Here is a 17,495-nt window from a genome sequence, read left to right on the forward strand (position 1 = left end):
TCCCTGGCCAAAGCCATGAAAGATACACTTCAAAAATGTGGAAACTCCTAAAGAGATTAAATCTGTCAGTAAAGTAGCCTGCCACCCCATGCCTTATCCTTACGCTGTTTTCTTCTGCCACTATGATGAGGATTCAAGTGAGACCAGAGTTTTCAAGGTCTCAATGGTTGGTGAGAACACTAAGGACAGAGTAGATGCTACTGTTGCTTGCCACATGGACTCTGCTACCGCCGCCCTTCTTAACCCCACAGAAAAGCAAAGCAAATCTCTGTTGTGCCATTTCTTCTCTGCTGGGGATCTGGTTTGGGTTAAGTGATTGAGGGCCTGCCAATTCTCGTCTAATTAGTGGCTTGTTGTAAGATTTGTTGCTTGATATGTCTTGCCATGCATGAGGTTGTCCCATATTACAGCTTTTACAAACCTATGATCCTAAAATTGATCTACTTCAGTTTGGTATTTGTACATAAATAATGTAATAAAATCTGATCATGATATATTCCTGAATCCTGATGTGCAAGGAATTTATTGAACGAGATCAGATTTTATAGGCTTGTAATTTATGCCAACTATTCTAATGTTTAAATTAAAACATGCATGGCACTTTGTATTGGAAACCTTTGTTGATTTTATGCATGGTTAAATTATCTTTGCATTTACTCCCTCTTTTATGGTATGTAGTAAAAAAAAGTTACTACCACTATTTACTAACTACAAACAAAGTTGATTTCATATAATTTACTCAGTAATACTTAGTACTATGTTTTGTTTGACAGAAAATATGTTTATTAAACGATAGAAAATTAAACTTGAAATATAATTCGATTGATATAATCATTTTTAAAAAAAATGTATTTTATCAATTTTGATTCAAATTTTAATATTTAAGATTTTTTATTTTTATTTTTCAGCTTTAGCTTTCTTTATTGAAAATAATAACATGAAATAATGAAAGAAATATACAAAAAAGATAAATACATGTCATAATTTCAACTAAATGATTTAGAAATTGGACGAAAGAAATGTACTTTTTTCATTTAATATAACTATACAAGTACAAATTGAAATACAATAAGATTTTGTCCGCAGTCACAAACTTTAGCGCTTTGGAAGCACAAAATTGTCTTGGGCCACACTTTTTTTTTTTTTTTTTATATATGTAATCAATCGAAATATTGAGCCCTTGTCGGCCTGATCTCCAATACAATGGCCATTGAGCCTAGGTGAAGAAGCCCAAATATGAGCAAGTTGGTCTGATAAGCAAAACAGCAACTTGACCCATGGACGGTTCATTTTGATGGTGAAACCCATTGCTGCTAGTTATAAAAACTTGGTAGTTGTAGATCTGGGATGAGCTACTAGACAACCGTAACCAGGACAGAAACAGAAGAACATTACTTCAAGTGCAAAGTGGAAAAATCTGTTGTCATAGGTGTTGGTCTTCCCAAATGCCTACTAAGCTTTATTCTTCAATCTTCCCATCTATCATCTTTCTCTCTCTCGTCTTCCTCTTCCTCTATTCCACTTTCCTTCCTCTTTATACCAACAACCACTCCTCTTCATCGCCCGCTAAGAAGTTCCTTACTTTACCATCTTCTTATTGCAACATTTTCATTGGCAATTGGGTCTTAGGCTCCACCAAACCCAGGCCTTTCTACGATGAAACCTGCCCATTTCATCGAAACGCCTGGAATTGTATTAAGAACAAGAGGGACAACATGGGAATCATCAATTCCTGGAAATGGGTACCCAAAGATTGCAGCTTGGAGAGAATTGATCCCAAGGGTTTCTTGAGTTTGATGAGGAATAGGAATATTGGCTTTGTTGGGGATTCTCTGAATGAAAATTTTTTGGTGTCTTTTTTGTGCATTCTTAGAGTGGCTGACGTAAGTGCTAAAAAGTGGAAGAAAAAGGGTGCTTGGAGAGGGGCTTATTTTCCCAAGTACAATGTCACGGTTGCCTATCATAGGGCTGTTTTGCTTGCCAGATACAAGTAAATTTTTTCTGGTTTCATTGATAGTTTTGATTTTTTGATTGATCGAAAATGCAATTGAGATAATTGTGTGTTTTATTTGTTATCTTGTGATGCTTGAAATTTGACAAAATTAGATTAGAAAAAGGGAAGTTGCTGAAACTGTGTTAAGCAATGAGAAGGCCATATTTGGATCAATCTATTAGAGGAAACTTGTAAAATGCAGGCACTTCCTGTAGGGCCTTCATTTCAGTGATCTTAACCTTAATTTTTTGATCTAGTGGTTTCTTGGAATTATTTTTTTCCCATCCTAGTGATGTTATACTATTCTAGACCATGGATCATGGATTATACTGCAGGGGGGTGATTTCTATGTTGTGATGAGTGAGTGACAGATTACATTTTTGAATTCTCTGGATTTGTTTTAGAATATGGGTTTGCATTATGGTTGCTATGACTTTATGAGTTTCCATAGAGATAGCTCTGTTCTGAGTATAAACCGCTTGCCAAATTCCCTCTGGTATTTAATCTTCCTTGTTGTCCTATAATTTTTAAGACCAAGAAATATAGCTTGACCACGGAACTCTAGAGATCTGAATTGGAATGTTGTATCGGAGTTGATAATGCAGTCCTCATCAGACTACTGACCACCTTGAGGTGGTGTTTTGATAAGCAACCTAGCTTCTTGACTTGCATGTTTTTACATGTTTTTTTTTTCAATGCAATGACTTGTAACTGTTTTCTTATTTTTGGCATCAGTCGTTGTAGGTAATACATATTTCTTCTGCTTTATGATGTTTCATTTGCCTTCCATGGAAATTCTAGACATCTTGATTTCTGTCTTAGTTTTATGTTTCACATGCTTGTGCTTGACTATAACAGGTGGAAGCCAAAACAATCTGCGGTTTCTGATCAGGATGGACTAAAAGGAATATACCGAGTGGATGTTGATATTCCTGCTGATGAATGGATCAACGTCAGGGACTTTTATGATGTTCTTGTTTTTAACACTGGCCATTGGTAATCTTCTTTTCTTTTTGCTAATTTATAGAAGATGCTGGTCAATTAATCGATCTCCTTTTGTTATTATTTTCTGACTTCATATGTACTTAGTGTAATTTTTGAGATGTTTCATTTATTTAAAGGTAGAGTGTCTTAACACACACACATACATGTCAACATACTCTCACTCATGCATATGTAAGGCAATTATCTTGGGCAATTCCTTTTTGAAACATCTTGTAGTAATGCTTAGTTTGGTCTTTATTAGGTGGGGCTATGATAAATTCCCGAAAGAGACACCTCTTGTCTTCTATCAGCAAGGGCAACCAATAAGTCCCCCACTGGGATTATCGGATGGCCTTCAAGTTGTTCTTGAAAATATGGTCCACTACATTCAAAAGGAAGTTCCTAAGAACACTCTCAAGTTTTGGCGATTGCAATCACCAAGACATTTTTATGGTGGCGAGTGGAACGAAAATGGCAGTTGCTTGTTTGACAGACCCCTTGAAGAACACCAGGTATCAGTTGATAATTTTTAACCGCTCTTCAATTGCAATGTCAAGTTTGGTCTTGTCTAATACTCCATTTAATTGACTCCTGCAATATTTCCAACTTGTTTTTTTTAATTTCATTTACACACCTTTTGTAGCAATTCAAATCCAAATTTAGTTTAGTTTAAAGAAATATCTTTCTGAATTTTAAACCATATTTGGAATGTGCACTGCAATATTTTGCAGAGGATTTGATACTAATGCCTTGGCAGCTTGACTTGTGGTTTGATCCCAGCAACAATGGAGTGAATAAAGAAGCAAGGACACTTAACCATCTAATCAAAGAGGCACTGCAAGGCACAGATATTCAATTGCTTGATCTGACTCGTTTAAGTGAGTTCAGAGCAGATGCCCATCCAGCAATTTGGTTGGGAAAGAAGGATGCTGTGTTGACGTGGGGCCAGGACTGCATGCACTGGTGCCTACCTGGTGTCCCTGATACATGGGTTAATATACTGGCACAACTAATCCATAATATCTTGGAGACATGGTGATCAAATGTTGAACTGAATCTTATCAAATTGTTTCAATATTCACCTTGGATAATGCGAAGCAGCGCCCTCTGTATTCACTAAGTATGCCAATATGTGAAAATGTGAATACAGAATACAAGCGAATGCCTCAACCCTTCTGTCCTCTAAGATCTCTTCTTATGGGCCTTTCCCACTTCCCTTTTTTTCGGTCTTGGGGGGTGGGGGGTTGTCTAACTAACGGATTTTGTCAATTACAACAGCGAATCACTAACAGATGACGTCTTCTTCAGTGATGTGTCCTGGTTTGAAGAGAATGTTGGGGATTTTCACAAGATATATATATATATATATATTTATATATTATGATGAACAAGATAACTTAGATTGCTAAAGAACTTGTAAATTGTAATAGACTACTAGTTTAATTGAAAATTTCCTTTCTTCAGTCACAGTCAAATATCAAAATCTTGGATAGTGGAATGTTGTATATCCATTTATTTGATAGTCATGTTGTCCATTTTTTTCCTTTCCTTTTCAATATTACAAGGTTTATTTCTCTAGCTTGCCTGGTCCTCCATTACTTGGTTTTATGTAAATGATTAAACCTTCAAAGGATAAACAATGAACGTATAAAGAATTTCTTTCTATACATATATAAATACAATTTTCTCTTGAAAAAATGTTTTAAAAATCACAAATTTAATGACTACAACAGAAGCAGCCTAACACTTAGCTCTAGAATCCCATTAGACCTCAGAAATAAAGTTGCCTGCACTTTGCAGCCGAAACCTCTGTTGGTCAGTAAGGACATTTAAACGTCTGATTGCTGCTTTTTGACAGCTTCATGATCGATTGCTTGCATGGGACATGCAGACAAAGCATCAGCATTGGTGGATTCTCTTCGCTGCCTCGATCTCTATTCATAGGACACAAATACCAAGTGAAACTGAAATTTATTCCCCAACTCCACTGCTACTGATAACTGTTTCATTGCTTGCCACTCCTGTCTTTGCAGCCATTACATTAGCCAGCTTCAGCAGTGTAGGCAACCCTTCACAAGTAGCTATGGCCACACTCAATGGACTCTGATAGGACTGTCCCACAAGAATGCAAAATTGTTGTGTGAGCTCCTCACTGAATTCCTTCCAATGTGTTGGAGCCATTTACCCAGCATGCGGGCAGCTGTCAAGCTTTCCTACCCCTATGATGCAAACCAAAAGCTTCTGAAACTCATTCATATGCAGAGCGAAAAGAGAGCGCGCGAGTCTTTGGCTCGCTTTGGGACATGAGAATGGAAGTGAAGAGAAGCACACGTGCAAAAATTCGGGTAACAAACAAACACTAGTGTGGAATTTTTATTTTCTTCAAAGACCCTTAATCAACTTCCATTATTCTATCCATGGTTAGATGCGTCAATTGATAAGATATGAGTAAGATAAATCATTCTTTATTTTTATCCTTAAATTTTTATATCATCTTCATCTTCATATCATATTCAATAAATATTTTAAATTAATTTTTATTTTTATTGATATTTAATGGATATGATTAATCTTTATACTAATAGCTTTTAATAAAAAATTTAAAATTTAAAATTAATTTTTTTAAATTTTTATCTTATATATTTAAGTAATTTTTTATAAATATATATTAATATATATTTTTAATAAAATATATTATTTTAATTAATTTAAAATAATAATTTATATTATTTAATAAAAATTTTATATATTAAATATATATAAATATATATATATAATATAAATACGGAACAAATTAAATATTATTTATTTCAATTTTATATTTAATAAAAATTTAAAATTATTTTTATTTTTATCCCATACTCGTAATATTTATTTTTATTTTTATTTCGATAAAAGATTAAATTTTCATCGAATAAAACTGACATATCTCTCCGTTATTACTTGCACGACGTGTCGTTTTAAGTTTTTGGCTATCAACGAAGATTTTTCGCATTCGGTATCACTCCCTTTGCTTGGAGACAGAAAAACTCGAACTTTCTCTCTCAAATGGGCCTTAACGTCCTCAAAACGACACCTTTTTCTTCTTCCTCTACCACAGCTCTACTCCTAATCACCGCCAGTGCCACCGCTGCAAAACCCGCCTCAAAACCCGCCTCTTTCTCTAGATTTCTCAACTCTTCTTTGGAAACTGCTTCTAATTCTGTTCTTACTTGTAAAACCCGCTTGAGATTTCCTTTTTCTTCGCCAAGGGCTATTACTTGCCCCATTTCTTCATCTGGGTTCGGTAGCTTCCTTCACCAGAGCAAGCGTAGGTTTCGTGGTAGTGTTGTTGTGGCCATGGCTGCTTCTGGGTCGGTCCAGAAATCCGAGGAAGAGTGGCGTGCTATTCTCTCCCCTGAGCAGTTTCAAATTTTGAGACAAAAGGGCACTGAGTAAGTTTGCTAAGTTAGTGGTAGTGTTGATTAGAACCTTATATTTCTGTCAAATTGTATAAATTTTTAGGACCAGCAAATAAGTTTGTAATCTGATAAAGATATGGAATTGGAAAAGAAAAAGGTTAGTCATTGAGAATCTCCATTTTTGGAGAATTTATTTTGAGTCTTAACAATTTTGGATTTCAGTGTTTATTGTTTTTGATCGATCTATTTGCAAAGATTCTGTCTTTTTCGTTGTGGGTTTCGTTTTAATCTAACCAATGTCATCCTTCTGACAAGTGAGATTTGCATTGTGCTTAATTGCTGAGTATAATTTTGACTGAATCATACGACTTAATACATATCCCTTAGTAATTGTTGGCAATGTTTTGATACTTTATAGGTATCCAGGCACTGGAGAATATGACAAGTTCTTTGGTGAGGGAGTCTATAACTGTGCAGGATGTGGGACTCCTCTCTACATGTCTACTACAAAATTTAATTCTGGTTGTGGTTGGCCAGCTTTCTTTGAGGGTCTCCCTGGAGCCATAAATCGCAATGTAAGCTTCCTTCCTCTTTTGCTCCACTTGTTTTCTTCTATTCCAGTGTTCTGTATCAGTTGAATTGGTATATGTTTCAAGTAGATATTTACTAATGAAGAGTGTCATGTTAACCAGCCGGACCCAGATGGGATGAGGACTGAAATCACTTGTGCAGCTTGTGGTGGGCATTTGGGCCATGTATTTAAGGGTGAAGGGTTTCCAACGCCCACGGATGAACGTCATTGTGTCAATAGCATATCACTCAAGTTTGTTCCTGCAAATGCTTCGGAGTAAATATGTTAGTACATATCTGTATAGAACATGGCCATAATGTGATATTATGCTAACAAGAACTGATGTAACTTCTGGATCAAATTCTACTTAAGGTTCTATTGTATTTGATCTTCATTTTTTTCTTGCAATGTATGCACAATGTTTGGAGTTTCTTTGTGGAGTTGCATACGGAGTATCTCATTATCCAAAGAAGCAGGAGAAACTGCTACCAAAAAATAATGCAAAGTGTACGGTATAGAGTTCCTATACAGTTTTTGGAAGCCGCATGGCCCATGTATATTTATTGAATATATACATCAAAGGAGTAATGACTCTATAGTCATTTTCATTCATGCTATACAGTTGGAGATTTTTATTGCTTTGACAAAATGAAGATCTGTAGAGAAGCCATTTTTCAGTCCTTGGTAGCCATGAAAAAGGTAAAGCTAGTTTTCAAGGCAATAAATGGCCAAGCAAACAATACAAGTAATTTCCCTTCTGTTTGAAGGTGGGAAAAGAAATAGAGACAACAATCTTTGCCATAACCATATATATGCCTCTGATAGCTCTCTTTGTCATATCAGACACTATCATTTCAAGCTTAACCCTGGATCATTAAACTTCAAAATCAAGAAAATATCAATGGAATTAATACATCTATTCATTGGAAAACAAAAATGAAGACTTTGCCCTTGTCATATCAGACACTATCATTTCAAGCTTTACTGTGGATCAGTAAGCTTAAAGAGCAAGAAAAATATCATCGGAATTAATACATCTTTTCATTGGAAAACGAGGAAAAACAACAAGTGGTCCCGGCGAGGCTCGAACTCGCCACCTTCGGCTCATAAGACCAACGCTCTAACCAACTGAGCTACGGGACCTCGGCTTTTTTCTCGCTCCTCTAAACAAAAAAGCGTATAATAAAAAAAAATAAAATGGGCCTCTAAAAGTTGGCCCATTGATTCTCTCTTGTGTTTATTAAAGGCCCAAAAAGTTTCTGAAGCCCCGTCGGCCGTCGCACGCTTACCAGTTACCACGTGACTTCCAAACCTAGAGTTAAAAAAGGCACTCTGAAAATAGGAGAAGATTGTACGTACGTAGTTGTCGGAAGCTTCACTTGGAAAGCTATTTGAGAAAGTGCAAAATTAAAGTTGAGACGATGAAGTGAAGCTTGAAGGGTTATGCATATGTTCAATCAGGGACCATGTACTTTTTATGTTTTTATCTTTAAACTATGTCGTTTCTCTCTTTTCTAGAACACATATCAGAAGAGCAGATACAACACATTACTTGCAACTGTCTTTCTTTTCTATAATTTCAGAATTTGTGTTGGCCCCAGTTCTCTGCTGCTGCTAGCTTTTCACCTACATGAGAAGCTTGTAGTATTGAAAACTTAACTTTATAGAGATTTTGCAGGACTGTCAACATCAAATTCTGTTTCCAGCAGCTGGGATATGGTTTAAAGGTATTGCATGTTTTTTCTTATCTTTCGACAGAAACAAACAAAAAAAAAATGAATCATACTTTATGGGTAGTTGAGGCAATTATTATTAGGTTATACGTACACTTGGAAAAGTTCTGGTTGTGAATTTCAAAAAGTGTTAATTCATGGCTATTAAGTTTGCGTTGTTGTGACAATTTATTTTAATCATATATTTGAATATTTTTAGTATTAATATTTTTATCACGAAAAAAATGTGGTAACTTAATAAATATTGTGACCAATATAATAGTGATGGAATTATTTATATTTTTAGTGATAAATTTTTTCTCCACTAAAATTACTATTTCTTGTTGTGGCTGGCAGGAATATTTCTTCGTGGTGTGGATAGATTCCATGAAGATAGTGAAGCAAGAGTTATTGAAGTTGACAGATCAAATACCACACCATTGCTTGAACCCAAAGTTGCAGAAAGAAGAGACTCTTCTGCTGATCAACCGAGTCCTCACTTCTCACTTGTCATTTATAATTCTTTACCGTCTGTTGAATGATTTCATATTTTTATAGATTTAGAGTTCATACATATTTAAAAAAAAAAGGGTAAAAGGTAAAGAATATCAATAATTCAATATCACACCCAAAACTAGCGAGTGTTTGGGTCTGGTCTTTGTTCGCCTTCTTGGCTCGGAAGCAGAACAGGATTGTTGAAATGTTTTTCACGTGGCTCTTCAGCGTTGGTCCCAAATGATAGAGGTCGAGAGCCCGCACGCCTTTTCTGTCAGTCTCTGACTATCATAAAATTCGAAAGCCTTCCCCAACCATAGCTTGAAACAGGTCTGAGTTACATGACAAATGTATGGACTTTAGCCTGCCTAGTGCCTGCTCTAAGTTACGGGCCACACACTGAAGAACCGTCCAATTCCGTTCATTCAATAATATCCACAAATGGCCAGATTGTGTTTGGGTAGCTCGAAGAGACTTTTAACAGATTTTATCATGTTTTTATCATTGTTTTTTCTAATGTCCTTGTTGTACAAATAAACATGAAAAAATGGCCCATTTTTTCAACAAAATTTTCTGGCGCATTGCTTTGTTCTATTCCCGTCTCTGACTATATAACACCTTTTCCATTAATTTGCAAGACAAATTTAATCAAAAGGATGTGAATTGTGATAGAGGCAAAACAAGAGATAGGAATAATGGAAGCCAGTGAGGGTGCCGAAGCGAGTAGAATCCTCATATTTGGGGGAACTGGGTACATAGGAAAATATATGGTGAAGGCCAGCGTCAAGTTAGGACATAAAACTTTCGTTTATACCCGCCCTGTCACTCCACAATCTGATCCAGACAAGATAAAATTACACAAGGAGTTCGAATCAATTGGCGCTACCATCATCCAGGTAATGTGCTTACAGGCATGCATGAAATTAAATTCTTCATAAAAAGTTACTAGTAATTATTGTTGATGTTCGAACAGGGAGAGTTGGTCGAACATGATAAGATTGTGGCCGTACTTCGTCAAGTAGATGTAGTGATCTCATTACTACCATTCCCCCAGGTTCCTGATCAGATACATATAATTGAAGCCATTAAAGTTGCTGGTAACATCAAGGTGAAAACATTGTCGTCTTAATTAAATTAGTTAATAGCACTTTAGCTCTTTAAATTTTGGCATTTATTGTCATATTCTTTGTCATTTGATCATATGATAAAGTCTGTTGTCACTCCCAAAAGATAAATTTAACCTAACAAACTTTACGTAACATCAGTTGTTATTTATTGTCAAATTAGACAATTCTGCAGATGAAATGATCAAAATGATATTGATTTATATATTTGCTATATATATAAAATAGAGGTTCCTGCCATCGGAATTCGGGGTTGAAGAGGACAGATTGAATTTTCTGCCTCCTTTCGAAGCTTGTTTAGACAAAAAGCGAAAGATTAGAAGGGCAGTGGAAGCAGTTGGGATCCCTTACACCTTCGTATCTGCAAATTGCTTCGGTGCCTACTTTCTGAACTACTTGCTTCGTCCACATGAAGAACATGAAGATATTATTGTCTATGGATCAGGTGAAGCCAAGGGTACGTAAGAATCAACATTTCATTTAATCAATCTTTTGCCAAACTTTAAATAGTATTACTCTCTCTCTCTCTCTCTCTCTCTCTCTCTCTCTATATATATATATATATATATATAACTTTAAATTGATTTCTATTGTCGCATTCAGCACTGTTCAATTACGAAGAAGATATCGCAGAATACACAATCAAAGTAGCAAATGACCCAAGAACATGTAACCAAGTAGTAATTTATCAGATGCCAAAGAATATTTTGTCCCAGATTGAATTGATTTCTTTGTGGGAGAAGAAAACAGGTAGGAGTTTCAAGAGGACTCATGTAACAGAGGGAGAACTAGTGAAACTGTCAGAGAGTAAGTTTGAAGGCTTTTGCTTCATTGCTTTTGTTTACTTACATTGATTATCAAATTGGCATTAATTAAAAGTTTCACTTTTTTGCAGCTTTGCCATTTCCGGTTAATGTACGAGCTTCCATCCTTCATAGCTTGTTCGTAAAGGGTGATCTTCTGAACTATGAGCTTGGGGAGAATGACCTTGAGGCTTCCAGTTTATATCCGAATCATAACTACACCACCATTGATCAACTTCTTGATATTTTCATCGTCGATCCGCTGAAGCCTGCTCTTGCTGCATTTTGAATGAGATCACTTTCTATCGTTTCAGCTCCCTAGTTCTCAAATATTTTCTAGTAGTGATCCCCAGTTTAATTGCTTACACTGTTATCATGGACTCTGTTAGTAGAGTGTTGAATTCAAATATGATGACTATCCCCAGTTATACCGGCCGTATAGAGGAGCAGGAGAATAGTATAGATCCTGCTGAAAATAAATAACTGAATTTTATTGTGATAAATATATAGTATCAATCTCATACAAATACTCCTTTATAACATAGTTCGATGGCTGGTTATGATTCCCATGGCTATGCAGAATATAAATAATGATGGAAATATTCTATGCAGAATATAAATGATGATAGAAATATTATAACATATTGTTTCCGTAGGTTCCTTTTCCCCTAAAGCAACGTCCTGCTCTCCCTGTATATAATCAGCTGGCCGTCGATTCAGTTAACAGAGTTATCAGAAAGTTACAGTAATCAAGTTCTCAAGAGATTTTTCTGATTCATTTAAATGGAAATGTCATTAAGTACGAGCAATTAACAGAGTTTTCATCATTTCCCTGTACAAGTGAAATTTGGCAGCAAAATTCAGTTCCTTATTGACAATAATTATTCTTCGTACAAACAGAAGTCTTTTCCTATTTATCCACATCAGAACATCATAGGAATATGAACTGCTGTCCCAATTAAAAAGAGTTTTCTAATTTACTCAAACGATAAGCAAACGATAAGCAGAAAGAAAAGCATCGCGGAATCAACTTATATAATTACCAAGACCTGCTTGCAACAGGGGAAAAACTCGGATGAGTGTCCGAAATTGAAAGCATGGCCGCTGTAATGCTCCTGGTAGCATTTATACAAGTGAAAGCTCTCCAGCGGGGATTGATCTTTTGACAAGTTTGGCCCAAGACTCGTTAGTCTCGGTAATGACCTTAAGAGCATAATCCTGTTTATCATACAGGTAAAACTTAAGAGAGCAGAAGCAGGAGAAAGCAGAGAGGCATTTTGGAAGTAAGGAAGAGGGCAAAATCAATACTTACCTTGTTTGCCGCCTTGTTGCCAAGACCAAACTTGTTGGCTGGTTTTCCATCAGGGATCTTGTAGTCTCTAAACCAATCCCTGATTGAGGTCAGAGTCCCCTGAAAATATCACCAGATGAATGCTCAAAATTTTGGCAATTGTAAGTGAGATAACCATCCTTAAGACTAGTTAAAATAGTTCAATTTCAGAACAAGTAAAAGTAATGTCTTTAATGCTGGTACTCATAGCAAAATAAGCTAGCAATGTCAACAATATAACTTATAATTCTTGCTGTTGACATGATCAATTGATTGATGAACTCAAATACCGGCAAAGTATAGAGAGAATTACCGGGAAATGCTTCTCAACATCATCAATATCATTAACAAGTGAAGCCCTTGGATCATCTAATGAGATGGCAACTATTTTCCAGTCAAGTTCCCGATCATCAATCATGGCTAAAGCAGCCAAGGGCTTAACCTTCAGAATGTCACCAATCTTTCTCCGGCTTTCACCAATCTCAACAACATCAACTACAAGTTGAAAGAAGCAAAAACATCAAGATTTCAAAAACTATTTTGCACAACAAAAAGAAGAAAAAGCTTTCTCATAAATGTCAAATACTGAAACAAGCAATGGAATTACCAGGGTCATTATCACCAAATGCTCCTTCAACTTCAGACTTAGCAAAAGATGGGTCTTCCCATGTTTGTGGAAGCAATCCATAATTCCAGTTTATATTATAGCTGAGGGACAACAAATGGCATTAATCAGAAATGAAGCCTCTAAGAGACACACTAGACAATGAAAACTCGCAATAGCAAGAAGCTGAAACCAAGTCAAATCCAAAAATAAGAATCCTACATAAAATGTGCATTAATTCTGTGTAACTTCGTATATACTAAGTGCTGTATTCATGGTTCTCCCCCATGAACTTTGGATCGAGCATCATCTGAAGCCGCGTGATGTGCCTTAAACTCCTAAAATCACTTGCTGTAATTTGAAGCTACTCAACCACTCTGCTATTTGGCAGACAAGTTTCTCTGGCTATTTATGTATACTTGAAGGTAACTAAGTTATTTTCAGTCACTTACAATGAGCTAGGAACTTGGTTCATTCCCAAATGAAGACAAGCTTCTATGGTTAAAATATGGCATTTCCAAGAAAAAGAAATCACAGTGAAATGCAAAATCTAATTGCCCAATTGTTAGAAAATTTAAACACCCTAGCACAAATCACTGCTGAAAATAAAAAAAAAGTGATCAAAGCTAAACATAATCAAAATCAGAAAATCTCACGGGTAATATCGAAGCTTGCCCTTCTTTGTATCCTGCTTAATGGGAGTGAATGCCTCATCGGTAGCAACCTCCATTTTTGCACTTGACTCTTTGGGTATTTCAACAATAAAGCTAAAAACACCATCTCCCAAGCGCAATGGCACATCATGCCAAGGAGAAATCTGGGCAATCACCAAATCTCAATTACCATCAAAATAAATTCCAAAGATTTTGAAAATAAGGTTAAGGAAATTACCTTTTTGCCCGAGGTGTCTTCGAAGAAGACCCTGTAGTCAAGGGTTTCGGATTGGCCTTGTTGTTTGATCTGAACCTGAGGGTTATAAATGGCATTGCAAGAAAATAATCTTTTGGACAATCGTCTGCCGTTGTTGAAGCTAAGAGCGTTGCTGTCGCGTTTCGAAGCAAAAGGCGTTCTGAGGAGCAAGCAGGTAGTGGCGGCGGTTGAATTGCTGGCGACGGCTATCACTCTGGCTGCTGCTGCCATGGTTGATTTGTTTGTGTGGTGGAATCTCAATCAGCGAAGGAGTGTTTGGTGGTTTGATTTTATTGGCCTACCCTTTGAATGCTTTCGTATATTCTTTTTTCCTTTTTCTAATTTTTTCATTCCTTTTCTTGTCCTTTTTTTTTTTTTTTTAACTTTTGTTTTTGAAACTTCTTTAAGAATTTTTAATTTTAAATAAATTATAAAAAATTATCTTGTACACTAATCATAAAAATTTTAAATTTTATTCTGGATCATATTTTTTAAATATATATTTATTAATATTAAAAATTATTTTGTTTTTGTTTTTAAATGTTAAATTTTTTAATAAAAGATTGTAGTTTAAATATTAAAAAAATATATAAATGTAAGATATGAATTTTAAATTTATTAAATATCACATCTTGAAAATATTTATATGAATCAATTGAATCAATTTTTAAATATAAAATTTAAAATTTTCACTATCCCAAAACTTTTATATTATTGTGGTTTGTTGGGGGAAGGAAAAAAAAAATGAAATAGTTAATTTTAATTATAGTTGATGGTTGCTTAATATTGATAATACCATTTTTTTTGTCTTTCAATGGCCTAATAATTCATATTGTTATTAAGTAAAATAATATTTATTTATTTCAAGAGAAACCATATTGTAATATTTAGTTAAGAGTCACTTTTGATTAATTAAATTTAATAATAACCAAAAAAATGAAAATTTTCAATATTTTGAAAAGAGATTTGTAAGCTATTTTGTGTTTTGAACATAAATTAATCTATTTTATTTGTATAGAATAACCAATTGTATAGAATTTATTATATTATATAATAAAATAAAAAAAATTTGATTATTATATTATATAGAATAACCAATTGTATAGAATTTATTTATAAAAATATTAAAATTCAATCTCTAACAATTTTAAATGTATATATAAAAAACTTGTTTATTTTTTTATCATATATTTCTTCACAACATAACATTTGTTTCTATTCAAATTAAATTGCAATAATTTTTCTTTCATCCATGTAGTTGATGTGTAAAATCTTTAGAAAATTTTATTACTAATAATGCATATTTTAGTTTTTTTTTTATTGTTGTAAGAGGAAAATTTATTTTGTTAATAAACAAAATGTTTTTACTAAAAAAAAGTAACAATAAAGATAATTCCTGGTTAAAAAGTTATTATTACAAAATTAATAATAGAATTAATTTATATGAAATAGAATAAATTCATAAAATATTTTTTATTTTAAAAAAATTTAGTAATTTTCATTAATTTCAAAATTATTGAAAATAATAATAAAAAATAAATTAATGAATTAAACTTTAAAATGTTTTCTGCAAAGAAAAAAACTGGACCTAAGAAGCCCATTGCAGCCTAAACTTTTGCTGTTATTTTGGGCCCAGTGGGCCTCCTTTTGAAGTAACGCAGCCCAAATCATAAGCAATATATTTACGACACGTGTTATAACATAAATCTACTGACCAAAAATTAGGGTTTTCAGAACTCCATATATAGACCAGTCCATATGCGATTTCATCTCCCATCTGATCATCACCCGTTGCTGATAGATGACAGAGATAGGAGCCTCAGATTTGCGACGCGTGGATACACCCCAAGTGACCATCCCTCATTTAACGGTCACTTTTTCCCGCGTTTAGCTTTCCCTCCCTCTTTCCTTTTCTCATTGATTTTTCTGTGGGTTTCTTTTCTTGCGAAGATCTCTTCGCTAATTTCATTAATTCTTGACTAAAAACCTTTCTTGAAATTCCAATTTCTTTTTGAAATTTGGGTTTACGACAATTTTGCTTGTAAATGCCATGTTTTTCCCTTTTCGAATCCCAACTTTCTTTATTGTTGCAAAATAAAACATGTTTCTTCTTGAATATTTTTATTCAGTCTTTGTTTCTTATCTTCAAGAAACCCTAATTTTCTTGTTTACTAAACATCAATTGGGGTTTTTCGTTAGATTTTTTTTTTATAATTTTACAAAGATTCTCGAATTTTTCTGTAAACTTTCTTTAGATTTTATAATTTTGACAAAGATTTTGTGAAATTGGTTTTATTTTCCGGTCTGGATTTTCTTTATTTACTGTTTTTTTTTTTTTTTTTGTGTTGTGTAAATTTACCTGGTGCTGTGGATGATCTTGATTGTCGGTTAGTCAGTTCAGAGTTGAATCCAAACAATTGTGGGTAAAAATTCTTTGTTATTTTCTTAATCCAAACGATTATCTGTTAATCACCATTATTGGTACAGTTTGATGTCTGTTAATTCCCAAACCATTCCAATTTACTTCCCCTTTTGTTACATTCTCTTAATCTTTTAGCGGTCATGGAGATTTTGTGGCCTGTTAATTTTGTTGTTTTGTTTTGATTCTGTTCAGTCTAACACAGATTGAGCCAAATGCCAATCACAAACACTTGGTGGAAAGATAGGGTTTGTTGGTTATGCTCCCTTGTTTTAATTCAACTCTGTTCTTGCAGGTGAGTAGGCTCTGATATTAGACTTTTGGTAATGAAAATGTTTATTTTATTCATTAATCATGACCAATTCCTTTAAGATGCATGTAGATCCAAGTCTTGCTGAGGTAACTGCACCATTGTTGGACTTTGGGGAGTGGGTATGGATCCCTGTTTCTCTAGCTATTGGTTCGTTAATAATGTACTATCTCAATTTTTGGTACATGGCATTATGTCACGTTCTTCTGTTTAAATCAAACTTTCTTTGTTTTGTCATGTTCTCCAATGTTGCTTGAAACAAAAAATGGATGCTGATTCTGGGTTTTAGATTTCTCGTTGTATTGTTGTGGAGATCTGCACGCTAGTTATTGTCAAATATTCATAAAAAATTTTATGAATTTATCTCATAAAAAATATTTTATAAATTTAAATTTAAATATCTATATATATATATATATCATAACATATCTTAAAAAATTTTTAATTTGAGATTTGGGTATCTCATTTGTAGATCAAACATGACTTCATCCCGCTGACTGCTGAGATCTACTTTGTTTATGTGCAACTTTTTATTTCATTACATCTGAATTTTAGTCACTAATCTAACTGTTTTACTTGTATGACTCCATTCTTTGCTATGTTTCGATGGGCGTGACTCATGATTACATGAATCTGTAATATTAAATCTGTGGATCCGTTTCACATTGATTGATTTTACTTATTAATTTAATGGCTGCAAGTGATCAAATGTTAAGAAAAATAAAATATAATAAGTATTTTTCATTTTGTTTTGGTTCGGAGATGAGAATTGATGTTGACATGTTAATACTAATAAATTATTTAAGTTTGATTTAGATAAAATTTGAATTTAATTTAATA

At 34.1% G+C, this 17,495-nt stretch overlaps 4 protein-coding genes, 1 long non-coding RNA gene, 1 other non-coding gene and 1 pseudogene across 8 annotated transcripts; 4 read left to right on the top strand and 3 right to left on the bottom strand.

Moving 5' to 3' along the window:
* Positions 1–1,327: 1,327 nt before the first annotated feature.
* On the top strand, positions 1,328–4,497 carry LOC111298158 (protein trichome birefringence-like 12). Of its 3 annotated transcripts, none has more exons than XM_089745641.1 (4): positions 1,328–1,990; positions 2,852–2,989; positions 3,240–3,489; positions 3,758–3,908. In XM_089745641.1, the coding sequence occupies exons 1-4, from the start codon at positions 1,446–1,448 to the stop codon at positions 3,773–3,775; spliced, it is 951 nt and encodes a 316-aa protein (XP_089601767.1). In that variant the 5' UTR covers positions 1,328–1,445; the 3' UTR covers positions 3,776–3,908. The 3 variants fall into 3 exon arrangements, with proteins under 3 accessions (XP_089601767.1, XP_022748616.2, XP_022748615.2); XM_022892881.2 differs by having other exon boundaries at positions 3,709–3,846; XM_022892880.2 differs by having other exon boundaries at positions 1,335–1,990; positions 3,735–4,497.
* A 251-nt stretch (positions 4,498–4,748) lies between these two features.
* Positions 4,749–5,972, bottom strand: LOC111298428 (protein RMD5 homolog pseudogene; annotated as a pseudogene).
* Positions 5,951–7,343, top strand: LOC111298159 (peptide methionine sulfoxide reductase B5-like). Its single transcript, XM_022892882.2, has 3 exons — positions 5,951–6,411; positions 6,797–6,953; positions 7,071–7,343. Exons 1-3 carry the CDS (start codon positions 6,026–6,028, stop codon positions 7,227–7,229), a joined length of 702 nt encoding a protein of 233 aa, XP_022748617.1. The 5' UTR covers positions 5,951–6,025; the 3' UTR covers positions 7,230–7,343.
* Positions 7,344–8,018: 675 nt separating this feature from the next.
* Positions 8,019–8,092, bottom strand: TRNAI-UAU (transfer RNA isoleucine (anticodon UAU)). The gene has a single exon. It is a non-coding gene; the product is annotated as a tRNA-Ile (tRNA).
* Positions 8,093–9,692: 1,600 nt separating this feature from the next.
* Positions 9,693–11,372, top strand: LOC111298160 (eugenol synthase 1-like). Its single transcript, XM_022892884.2, has 5 exons — positions 9,693–10,052; positions 10,130–10,264; positions 10,509–10,737; positions 10,884–11,087; positions 11,176–11,372. Exons 1-5 carry the CDS (start codon positions 9,852–9,854, stop codon positions 11,370–11,372), a joined length of 966 nt encoding a protein of 321 aa, XP_022748619.2. The 5' UTR covers positions 9,693–9,851.
* Positions 11,373–11,929: 557 nt separating this feature from the next.
* On the bottom strand, positions 11,930–14,261 carry LOC111298161 (soluble inorganic pyrophosphatase 6, chloroplastic-like). Its single transcript, XM_022892885.2, has 6 exons — positions 13,909–14,261; positions 13,674–13,834; positions 13,021–13,121; positions 12,727–12,908; positions 12,396–12,494; positions 11,930–12,301 (listed from the first exon to the last, which is right to left on the bottom strand). Exons 1-6 carry the CDS (start codon positions 14,155–14,157, stop codon positions 12,209–12,211), a joined length of 885 nt encoding a protein of 294 aa, XP_022748620.2. The 5' UTR covers positions 14,158–14,261; the 3' UTR covers positions 11,930–12,208.
* A 1,457-nt stretch (positions 14,262–15,718) lies between these two features.
* Positions 15,719–17,432, top strand: LOC111298770 (uncharacterized). Its single transcript, XR_002691193.2, has 3 exons — positions 15,719–16,349; positions 16,541–16,640; positions 16,728–17,432. It is a non-coding gene; the product is annotated as an uncharacterized LOC111298770 (long non-coding RNA).
* Positions 17,433–17,495: the final 63 nt, after the last annotated feature.

The sequence above is a fragment of the Durio zibethinus genome, chromosome 16 (genome assembly GCF_047325235.1).
Source record: "Durio zibethinus cultivar Kanyao isolate XHJ-2024 chromosome 16, ASM4732523v1, whole genome shotgun sequence".
Taxonomy (NCBI): domain Eukaryota; kingdom Viridiplantae; phylum Streptophyta; class Magnoliopsida; order Malvales; family Malvaceae; genus Durio; species Durio zibethinus.

Excerpts from the sequence above, each read along its gene's own strand:
- LOC111298160 (XM_022892884.2), top strand. The coding sequence starts at position 9,852 with ATGGAAGCCAGTGAGGGTGCCGAAGCGAGTAGAATCCTCATATTTGGG. Across the intron at positions 10,053-10,129 it reads TTGGCGCTACCATCATCCAG|GGAGAGTTGGTCGAACATGA; the intron begins GTAATGTGCTTA and ends ATGTTCGAACAG. Across the intron at positions 11,088-11,175 it reads ACTAGTGAAACTGTCAGAGA|CTTTGCCATTTCCGGTTAAT; the intron begins GTAAGTTTGAAG and ends ACTTTTTTGCAG.
- LOC111298161 (XM_022892885.2), bottom strand. The coding sequence starts at position 14,157 with ATGGCAGCAGCAGCCAGAGTGATAGCCGTCGCCAGCAATTCAACCGCC. Across the intron at positions 13,835-13,908 it reads AAGACACCTCGGGCAAAAAG|ATTTCTCCTTGGCATGATGT; the intron begins GTAATTTCCTTA and ends GTGATTGCCCAG. Across the intron at positions 12,302-12,395 it reads GCAACAAGGCGGCAAACAAG|GATTATGCTCTTAAGGTCAT; the intron begins GTAAGTATTGAT and ends TATGATAAACAG.
- LOC111298158 (XM_022892880.2), top strand. The coding sequence starts at position 1,446 with ATGCCTACTAAGCTTTATTCTTCAATCTTCCCATCTATCATCTTTCTC. Across the intron at positions 1,991-2,851 it reads GTTTTGCTTGCCAGATACAA|GTGGAAGCCAAAACAATCTG; the intron begins GTAAATTTTTTC and ends TGACTATAACAG. Across the intron at positions 2,990-3,239 it reads GTTTTTAACACTGGCCATTG|GTGGGGCTATGATAAATTCC; the intron begins GTAATCTTCTTT and ends GGTCTTTATTAG.
- LOC111298159 (XM_022892882.2), top strand. The coding sequence starts at position 6,026 with ATGGGCCTTAACGTCCTCAAAACGACACCTTTTTCTTCTTCCTCTACC. Across the intron at positions 6,412-6,796 it reads TTGAGACAAAAGGGCACTGA|GTATCCAGGCACTGGAGAAT; the intron begins GTAAGTTTGCTA and ends GATACTTTATAG. Across the intron at positions 6,954-7,070 it reads CTGGAGCCATAAATCGCAAT|CCGGACCCAGATGGGATGAG; the intron begins GTAAGCTTCCTT and ends CATGTTAACCAG.